The 10705-nt window shown below is 45.1% G+C and overlaps 1 protein-coding gene across 1 annotated transcript; it reads right to left on the reverse strand.

Annotated features, from left to right (window-relative positions):
• Nucleotides 1-5877: 5877 nt before the first annotated feature.
• On the reverse strand, nt 5878-7845 carry LOC125548239 (zinc finger protein NUTCRACKER-like). The gene is made up of 2 exons (XM_048711896.1): nt 7500-7845; nt 5878-7389 (listed from the first exon to the last, which is right to left on the reverse strand). The coding sequence occupies exons 1-2, from the start codon at nt 7624-7626 to the stop codon at nt 6047-6049; spliced, it is 1470 nt and encodes a 489-aa protein (XP_048567853.1). The 5' UTR covers nt 7627-7845; the 3' UTR covers nt 5878-6046.
• Nucleotides 7846-10705: the final 2860 nt, after the last annotated feature.

The following is a 10705-nucleotide window of genomic DNA, read 5'->3' on the forward strand; positions in this document are numbered from 1 at the left end:
AAATTGTTTTCCCACAAAATCCCTATGAATAGGAAGTGTGTTAGACTTAAATGTTCTAGTCATATTCTTCATGATGCTCTCTTTATGTTTCAATTCTTATCCTTTATGTGAGCATCATTGAAATCACCATGCCTAGCTAGGGGCGTTAAACGATAGCGCTTGTTGGGAGGCAACCCAATTTTATTTTTGTTCCTTACTTTTTGCTAATGTTTAGTAATAAATAATTTATCTAGCCTCCGTTATGATTGAGTTTTTATGGTTTAATTAGTGTTTGTGCCAAGTAGAACCTTTGGGAAGACTTGGGTGAAGTCTTTGCGATCGTGCTGTAAAAAACAGAAACTTTAGCGCTCACGAGATTTGCTGCCATTTTTTTACTGGAGAGTGATATTAGGTTGATTCTTTTTTCAGATGATTAATAGACAAATTCCTCAGGTACACAAATTTATTTCAGAATTTTTGGGGTTACATAAGTATACGTTTGATACAGATTACTACAAACTGTTCTGTTTTTGACAGATTCTGTTTTCATTGTGTTGTTTGCTTATTTTGATGAATCTATGAGTAGTATCGGAGGGTATGAACCATATAGAAGTTGGAGAACAGTATATATTACACCAATGTGAATTTATAATGAGTTCACAATAGTACCTAAGTGGTGATTTATTTTTCCTATACTAACGGAGCTTACGAGTTTTCTGTTAAGTTTTGTGTTGTGAAGTTTTCAAGTTTTGGGTAAAGATTCGATGTACTATGGAATAAGGAGTGGAAAGAGCCTCATATTGAGGATTCCCAAGGCACCCCAAGGTAATATTCAAGGACAACCAAGAGTCTAAGCTTGGGGATGCCCCGGATGGCATCCCCTCTTTCATCTTCGTTCATCGGTAACTTTACTTGGAGCTATATTTTTATTCACCACATGATATGTGTTTTGCATGGAGCGTCATTTTATTTTATTTTGTTTTGCTTGCTGTTTGAATAAAATACCAAGATCTGAAATTATTAAATGTTAGAGAGTCTTCACATAGTTTCATAATTATTCGACTACTCATTGATCTTCACTTATATCTTTCGGAGTAGTTTGTCATTTGCTCTAGTGCATCACTTATATCTTTCTAGAGCACGGTGGTGGTTTTATTCTATAGAAATAGATGAACTCTCATTCTTAACTTATATTATTTTGAGAGTCTTTAGAACAACATGGTAGTTTGCTTTGGTTATGAAACTAGTCCTAATATGATAGGCATCCAAGAGGGATATAATAAAAACTTTCATATAGAATGCATTGAATACTATGGGAAGTTTGATACTTGATGATTGTTTTGAGATATGGAGATGGTGATATTAGAGCCATGCTAGTTGAGTAGTTGTGAATTTGAGAGATACTTGTGTTAAAGTTTGTGATTCCCGTAGCATGCACATATGGTGAATCGTTATGTGATGAAGTCGGAGCATGATTTATTTTTTGATTGTCTTCCTTATGAGTGGCGGTCGGGGACGAGCGATGGTCTTTTCCTACCAATCTATCCCCCTAGGAGCATGTGCGTAGTACTTTGTTTCGATAACTAATAGGTTTTTGCAATAAGTATGTGAGTTCTTTATGACTAATGTTGAGTCCATGGATTATAAGCACTCTCACCCTTACACCATTGCTAGCCTCTCTAATACCGCACACCTTTCGCCGGTATCACACCCACCATATACCTTCCTCAAAACAGCCACCATACCTACCTATTATGGCATTTCCATAGCCTTTCCGAGATATATTGCCATGCAACTTTCCACCGTTCCGTTATTATGACACGCTTCATCATTGTCATATTGCTTTGCATGATCATGTAGTTGACATCGTATTTGTGGCAAAGCCACCATTCATAATTCTTTCATACATGTCACTCTTGATTCATTGCGTATCCCGGTACTCCGCCGGAGGCATTCACATAGTCATATTTTGTTCTAAGTATTGAGTTGTAATTCTTGAGTTGTAAGTAAATAAAGTGTGATGATCATCATTATTAGAGCATTGTCCCAAGTGAGGAAAGGATGATGGAGACTATGATTCCCCAACAAGTCGGGATGAGACTCCGGCTTAAAAAAAGGAAAAGAGGCCATAAAAAAAGAGAAAATGCCCAAATAAAAAAATGAGAGAAAAAGAGAGAAGGGACAATGTTACTATCCTTTAACCACACTTGTGCTTCAAAGTAGCACCAAGATCTTCATGATAGAGAGTCTCCTATGTTGTCACCTTCATATACTAGTGGGAATTTCACATTATAGAACTTGGCTTGTATATTCCAATGATGGGCTTCCTCAAAATGCCCTAGGTCTTCATGAGCAAGCAAGTTGGATGCACACCCACTTAGTTTCTTTTGTTGAGCTTTCATACACTTATAGCTCTAGTGCATCCGTTGCATGGCAATCCCTACTCACTCACATTGATATCTATTAATGGGCATCTCCATAGCCCGTTGATACGCCTAGTTGATGTGAGACTATCTTCTCCTTTTTTTGTCTTCTCCACAACCACCATTCTATTCGACCTATAGTGCTATATCCATGGCTCATGCTCATATATTGCGTGAAGATTGAAACAGTTTGAGAACATCAAAAGTATGAAACAATTGCTTGGCTTGTCATCGGGGTTGTGCATGATTTAAATATTTTGTGTGATGAAGATAGAGCATAGCCAGACTATATGATTTTGTAGGGATAGCTTTCTTTGGCCATGTTATTTTGAGAAGACATGATTACTATGTTAGTATGCTTGAATTATTTATGTCAATATTAAACTTTTGTCTTGAATCTTTCAGATCTGAATATTCATGCCACAATAAAGACAATTACATTGAAGTTATGTTAGGTAGCATTCCACATCAAAAATTCTGTTTTTATCATTTACCTACTCGAGGACGAGCAGAAATTAAGCTTGGGGATGCTTGACATGTCTCCAACATATCTATAATTTTTGATTGTTCCATGCTATTATATTATCAACCTTGGATGTTTTATATGCATTTATATGTTATTTTATATGATTTTTGGGACTAACCTATTAACCTAGAGCCCAGTGCTAGTTTCTGTTTTTTCCTTGTTTTTGAGTTCTACAGAAAAGGAATACTAAACGGAGTCCAATTGACGTGCCAATTTTTGATGATTTTTTATGGACCAAAAGAAGACCCCGGAGTGAAAGAGTTGGGCCAGAAGAGTCCCGGGCCGTCCATGAGGTGGGGGCGCCCCCCAGGCGCGTGGGCCTGCCTCGTGGATGACTCGGGCACCTCCTTGATGTGAGACCGATGCCAAAATTCCTATAAATACAGAAATCTCCAGAAAATAACCTAGATCGGGAGTTCCGTCGTCAGAAGCCTCCGTAGCCACTGAAAACCAATCTAGACCCATTCCGGCACCCTGCCAGAGGGGGAAATCCCTCTCCGGTGGCCATCTTCATCATCCCGGTGCTCTCCATGACGAGGAGGGAGTAGTTCACCCTCGGGGCTGAGGGTATGTACCAGTAGCTATGTGTTTGATATCTCTCTCTCTCTCTCTCTCGTGTTCTTGAGTCGGCACGATCTTATTGTATCGCGAGCTTTGCTATTATATTTGGATCTTATGATGTTTCTCCCCCTCTACTCTCTTGTGATGAATTGAGTTTTCCCTTTGAAGTTATCTTATCGGATTGAGTCTTTAAAGATTTGAGAACACTTGATGTATGTCTTGCATGTGCTTATCTGTGGTGACAATGGGATATCACGTGATCCACTTGATGTATGTTTTGGTGATCAACTTGCGAGTTCCATGACCTCGTGAACTTATGCATAGGGGTTGGCACACGTTTTCGTCTTGACTCTCCGGTAGAAACTTTGGGGCACTCTTTGAAGTACTTTGTGTTGGTTTGAATAGATGAATCTGAGATTGTGTGATGCATATCGTATAATCATACCCATGGATACCTGAGGTGACATTGGAGTATCTAGGTGACATTAGGGTTTTGGTTGATTTGTGTCTTAAGGTGTTATTCTAGTACGAACTCTATAATAGATTGATCAGAAAGAATAACTTTGCGGTGGTTTTCGTACCCTACAATAATCTCTTCGTTTGTTCTCCGCTATTAGTGACTTTGGAGTGACTCTTTGTTGCATGTTGAGGGATAGTTATATGATCCAATTATGTTATTATTGTTGAGAGAATTTGCACTAGTGAAAGTATGAACCCTAGGCCTTATTTCCTAGCATTGCAATGCCGTTTGTGCTCGCTTTTATCATTAGTTACCTTACTGTTTTTATATTTTCAGATTACAAAAACTTATATCTACCATCCATATTGCACTTGTATCACCATCTCTTCGCCGAACTAGTGCACCTATACAATTTACCATTGTATTGGATGTGTTGAGGACACAAGAGACTCTTTGTTATTTGGTTGCAGGGTTGTTTGAGAGAGACCATCTTCATCCTACGCCTTCCACGGATTGATAAACCTTAGGTCATCCACTTGAGGGAAATTTGCTACTTTCCTACAAACCTCTGCACTTGGAGGCCCAACAACGTCTACAAGAAGAAGGTTGTGTAGTAGACATCAGTGACTATCAATATTTTTAGCAGCAAGCTAAATGAAATAAGAATTGATCATGAGAGCAAATAATTAAAAGTAATAATAAGTGCAATAAATATAACATAGCCCAAATACGCCGGTCAACTCTTATAGTTGTATTTTCAAAGGTAGGAACATATGTAACATGTCTGCTTTTGCGACCGTAATAATGAACAAACTAATGGAGAAAAAAATCCTCGATCTACTTTTACAAATCCACTTTGCAATTTGTGCCTAATTTTGACCATGATTAAATTAATAAAGTATATGTTACATGTTATAAAATTATATCATTTAAAAAAAGAATTTAGTCTTATATTTTCATAGCATAGTACCATATATTTCATTGACCAATCAATGGTCAAAGTTAGACACGTCTTAAATGATGGTCTTGTATAAGTAGACGGAGGAAGTATATAGTACCTCGAGACAATAGATCCTGTTTTAGCCCACCTTCCATTACAACCAAAATGCACTAAGAGCATGCAGACAAATAGACAATTAAGTTAAGCAGCACTAGCCAATGTGGTCTGGATGCGCACCACTGGCTAATTATTAATAAAAAAAGATCTGGAAGGCAGCCATTCAAAACAGTAGTGCCTCTCCTTAATTGGATAACCACCTATCCTTATTGTTGCTAGGTTATTGGGCACCCCATTGCTATGTTTCAAGTTCCCTTTTGGGCTTGGTTGAACCTCAGACTCTTTGACATTTGGACAAGCACATCAAGATAGCAACTTAAATCTTGTTGATTATTAGGGGCAAAGATCCTCCTTTATGTATATGTGCCACTATGGCTAGGAATAACATTGCACAAATGTTCAAACAAGATCAAGCTATATAGCTAGACAGCTAGCTGCACTGAAAAGGTAATTTGGTTTGTGCAATAATAGCGTTGTAAAGTGGTGGACTGGCTTTCTTTTCTTGAGACCAAAGTAATAAACTAAAGGGAGCTACTCTTTGATCAATGGTTCTTTTTTATTTTGTCTGAAAAGGGATTCAGTGTCTCCCTTTTATTTTTCTTCGCCAAGGAGATAGACCATAGTTTTTTTGTTTTTTGTTTTGTTTTGTGAGAAGATAGACAATAGTTGTTGAGAATGTGCATGCATGGATCTCTGCCACCCTTTTTCTCTTCAACTTGCCTGCCATTGCAGCCATATATTGCTTCAGTTCTTCTCCATATGAGGTTAAGTTCCACTGGCACTAATCGAGCAGTGAATGGTTCAGATAGACAGATACCATCAAGTACTATAAGTAACAAAATTATGAATGATGTGCTGGCTAAGACAAGAAATGACAGCTGAGCTGAGTAAACCAATTGAAACGGAATGATGCCTTGTGGTATTTTGTAAAGTTGCATATGAGCATGCATGCATGGTTCGTGCTTACATGGCCGCGGATGAATTAAACACTACTCCTCGTATCACCACGGTTACATGATTAACATGCATGCCACCTTAAACTAAATCCACCCATGTATCGATGATGAGCAGAGTGCTTGCATGCCGACGCCCAGGAAGTCCCTGGTCTCCTCCCTCCCGACGGCATCCTTGAGGCCGGCGTGGCGCGCCGCGGAGAACACGTCGTACGGCACGTTCCCGGTGGCCGCAGTGAGCTCGCTCATTGCGCTCGGGACGTTAGCATTATGCTGGTGCTGGCTCGTGCCGAAAAGAGCTCTGTCGTCGAACTTGCTGCGCTCGTCGATCCGCCCGGCGGAGTTGGGCGCCTGCTCGAAGGTCCCCGCGAGCGGCATCGAGGTGTTGGAGGACGTGACGGAGCCGATCTGCGCGGCTCTCTGCAGCAGGGCCGTCGCCGACATGTCGGTGGGCGCCGCGGCCGGCTTCGCGTGCTGCTGGCCGCTGAACACGGACGGCGCGCTGTCCGCCTCTCTGGAGGAGTTAGTCGTCAGCTCGCTGGCGTTAGATGACGAGAGCTTCCCGTTGCCGCCGTTGTTCCCGTACAGCCAGCTCAGCTGCGCCATGTCGAACTGAGGCGGCGCACCGGAGCTCGGCGCGAAGAGATCCGCGTACATCTGCATTGGCATTGGCGCGCCGCCACCACCGGACGACATGAGACCTCCAATGTGGTGGCCCATGGAGGACGGCAGCGTGTTGTCGCTGCCCCACAGCGAGAGCCCTCCTTGCCTCGCCACGGCGCCGTCGCAGAGCGAGTCCCCGATGGCGCCCGCCGCGTGGCCGAGCATCTGCCCTCCCGCAGCAGGCTTGAGGTGCGGGGCGACCGGCGGCTGGAGCATCATGCTGTTCGGCCTGGCGAAGAGGTATCCCTGCCCGCCGCCGCACATGGACGGCACGGCCGCCACCGCGGCGCCCGAAGTGGCGGCCGTGAGCCTGGCCGTCTCCTCGGCGAGCGCGTCGCAGAAGGCGCGGTGCGTGATGAAGCTGTCCCGCCTGGAGAAGAGGGTGCCGCAGTCGCAGCGGTACTCGCGCGTGCCGCAGGTCTTGGAGTGGGCCTTCCAGTCGGACTGGACGGCGTAGCGCTTGGCGCACTTGTCGCACTTCCACTTCTTCTCGCCGTGCTTGCGGCAGAAGTGCTTCTTGATCCCGGTGAGGTCGCCCAGCGCGCGGGACGGGTTGTGGTGGACGCAGCTCTTCTCGGGGCAGACGTAGACGCGCTTCCGCGGCTCCTTGCCGCTCCGCTGCCGCAGCTTCCAGGGGAGGTTGTGGCCGCGCCGGTGCAGCTGCAGGTTCTGGTCACGCTGGAACCCCTTGCCGCAGATCTCACACACGAAGCGGTTCGTCGCCATCAGCGTCCGCGGCGACAGCGCGATCACCTCCGCGTCTGGGTCTGCAGCGCACACGATCGATCGACCACCGGTTGGAATTTGCAAACAGACAACAAGCATGCAGCTGCAGCTCTGCTGCAGGGGATATACGTACTGAGGTTGGACTTATTACCTGGTGTGCCGGGGAGATTGCGCTTCTTCTTCGGGGGAGGAGCGGCAGGGTGTTCATGGGACGGCGGCTGCTGCTGCGGCTGGTTGGTGAGAGGAGCGAAAGGGTTGGGCATGGCTTCACTCGCCATTATTGTGCTCCTTCTTGGTGTCTTGCTAGCTCTCGATGAGATTGTTCTTGTTGGTCGACGTACTGCCGGTGCTTAACTAGTCTTGATTTGGAGACAAAAGGACAACTTTTGTTCTTAGGTCGGTGTGGGGCATCACTCAAGCAATCTAAGCTAGTGGAAGCAACAATACCAGAAGCTGGACTAATATAGGAGAGAGCGGGAGAGCGGAACTGGGTTAGTGAGACGGAGACTACCCCAGAGAGAGAGAGAGAGAGAGAGAGAGAGAGTAGCTAGTGTTTGGAGTATAAAATATTTGGAGTGGTAAAAGGGTGAAAGTTGAAAAGGAGTGCGTGTTTAGTGTGTGGGTGTGGGTGTGCAATGCATGATGACACATATGATGAGGAGAAAGATAGGGAAAAGGGGGGGATCATCAAAGGGCGGTAAAAAGCTGGGGTTTGGTGCCTTTGCATTTGGCATGATTAGCCCATAATGTGCTGCTCCTCTCCTGCCCTTTGCGAAAGAACCAACTATGCCGCCGCTCTGGGCTCTGGAGCGCTGCACAAACTCTGCACTGCATGGTCTGCTCTGACCTGGACCCACAGCATGCGCACTCCTTTGTTGATTTCATCCTCGCAGCGACCTTGCGCTGACTGTTCGAGTCGCCCTCCGACTGGTCGATGGATTCCCTTGGGGATCCCTTGATTGGAATGCTTGAGCTCCATGTAATCTGATGCGTCCTCGTTTCTACATTTCTTACCAGAGATTGTCTAACCGGCGGAGTAATATTCGACCATTTTTTTTCTTTAAATAATCACCGGAGAAAAGGATCTTCACCTTAATACATTACTCAACATGATGTTTTACAAGATAGCGATAGAGCGTGAACAAAGGTTTTTTCCCGGGGCGTGCTCGTGAAGAAAGATATTGACACCAAGACAAGATATCAACCTTCTTTGTGGGATCTTTAAATCTGAAGGACCAGAGTTTGAGACCGTTAATGATACTCCTAATGGCGACACAAGTGGAACGAGTATCATTGTGGAAGACCCAAGTGTTTCTCAAGTCCTAAACTTCCCACAAAATGGAAAGGCCACCGACAGCCATTGCCGAGGCCGAGTAGGATGATAGAGGTTGGCGTGGGGAGACCCAAGTCCGGCCAAACCTTTTTTTTGAGATGGAATACCCGATTCCATTAACCCACTGGCGCAGCAGAAACGCTGGCCTTCCTGACGTTTACATCATCCGGCAATTCCTCAGCCCACAACTGTTTAGGAGATTGCCATTGTGCACCCATGGAAGCTAGTACAAGGGCGAGAATGTTACAGCCCCTTGGCGCAAAGGAGAAAATTACAGAATTAAAGTGGAGCCTGGCATAGAGGCGAATATCCCTGAACATAACTCCTTCAGGTGCGAGGTCAAAATCGTTGCTTTGTACCGCCCGCATCAAAGATTGGCAGTCTGATTCAATAGTAATGTCCACCATACCCCAATCAACCGCAGCTTGTAAGGCCTCAGAGCACGTTGTCGCTTCCGCCTGCATCGGACTTGCCAGGTGTGCGAGGCGACCAACGCCTGAGCCTGTCACAACACCCTGACTATCACGTACTACAAAACCCCAGCCACCATTACCAGTTGCAGAGAAGAAAGACCCATCAATATTGAATTTAAGCTTGTCCCCCTCTGGCCTGCTCCAGCTTTGCTCCTCTCTGGCTGGATTTGTTCTTCCCTGGCTCACGCATAGGTTCAGACAGTCGGAAGCGCAGGTTTGAATTCTGGTTAGCAGATTATCAATCGACTCGCCACACTCTTTTGCATTTATCTTGTTCCGCCTAGACCACCAACACCATAACATGCATACAACCAGCACCCTTCTGTTCTCATCCAGCTCCAAGAGGATCTTAACCACTTCCTTTGCATCAATGCCCGCACACATACGAAGTCGGGTATCCTCCAGTTGCAGGCGGCGCCATACCTGCTTCACTTCCTTGCATCTGAAAAACAAGTGCGCCCCATCTTCATCAAGTCGTTCGCAGCAAACACAAAGTGTATCGCACTCAATGCCCCTTCTCTTCAGCCCCATCAGCGAAGGCAGGCTATTGTGGGCAAATCTCCAGACAAACTGCTGCATTTTTGGCTGGCATTTAATGTCCCAAATTTTCCTCCAGCCTAGATCCCCTTGAGCAACTTATGAGGAGGAAGCCTGATCCGCATCTCTTCTTCTGATGTATAACTTGTATACAGATTTAACTGAAAAGATGCCCTTGCTGTAAAAAAACCAAGCATAGAAATCGTCAAAGTCCTCACGAATCGGTGTGGCCAAGATCACCTTTGCATCTTCTTCAACAAAAATATTCCGCACCAACTGTTCATCCCAAGTTGTTGTGTTCGGATCGATAAGTTCACAAACTCTAGTCAGCAGGCATCTTCCTCGTTGCATCCTCGGCAGCCGAGAGCCCTCCCTGTTAAGCCATGGATCAGACCATATCTTGATTTTTGCTCCATCTCCAACTCTGTAGACAAGTCCCTCTTTTAGCAGATCAATCCCCTTCAGGATGCTTCTCCATGTATATGATATGCCTGGGCTAGCTTGCGCCTCAAGGATCGACGAGTTTGGGAAGTACCTAGCCTTCAGAACCCGTACACAAAGGGATTCAGGTTCTGTGAGCAGTCTCCACGCCTGCTTCGCAAGCATGGAAAGGTTGAAGCCATACAAATCCCTGAACCCAAGTCCTCCGTCACTCTTCGATTTTGTCACGAGTTCCCATCTTAACCAGTGCATAGAGTTGGTCTTCTCTTGCTTTGCCCACCAGAACCGACATATCATCGCCCCCATCTATTCGCACAAAGTTTTGGTAAGATCAAAACATGACATCGCAAAAGTGGGGATCGCTTGGGCACAAGCTTTTATAAGCACATCTTTTGCTGCCTTCGACATTAGCCTCTCCAACCAGCCTTGAATTCGTTGCCACATACGATCCTTCAAATAATCAAAGATTTTGGTCCTGTTGGACCCAACGTACACGGGTAGTCCTATGTACCTCTCTGATCTGGTCACATTTCCAATGCGCAGCTCTGTTAGCACCTGTTGCTTATGCACTAC

This window comes from Triticum urartu, chromosome 3 (genome assembly GCF_003073215.2).
Source record: "Triticum urartu cultivar G1812 chromosome 3, Tu2.1, whole genome shotgun sequence".
Taxonomy (NCBI): domain Eukaryota; kingdom Viridiplantae; phylum Streptophyta; class Magnoliopsida; order Poales; family Poaceae; genus Triticum; species Triticum urartu.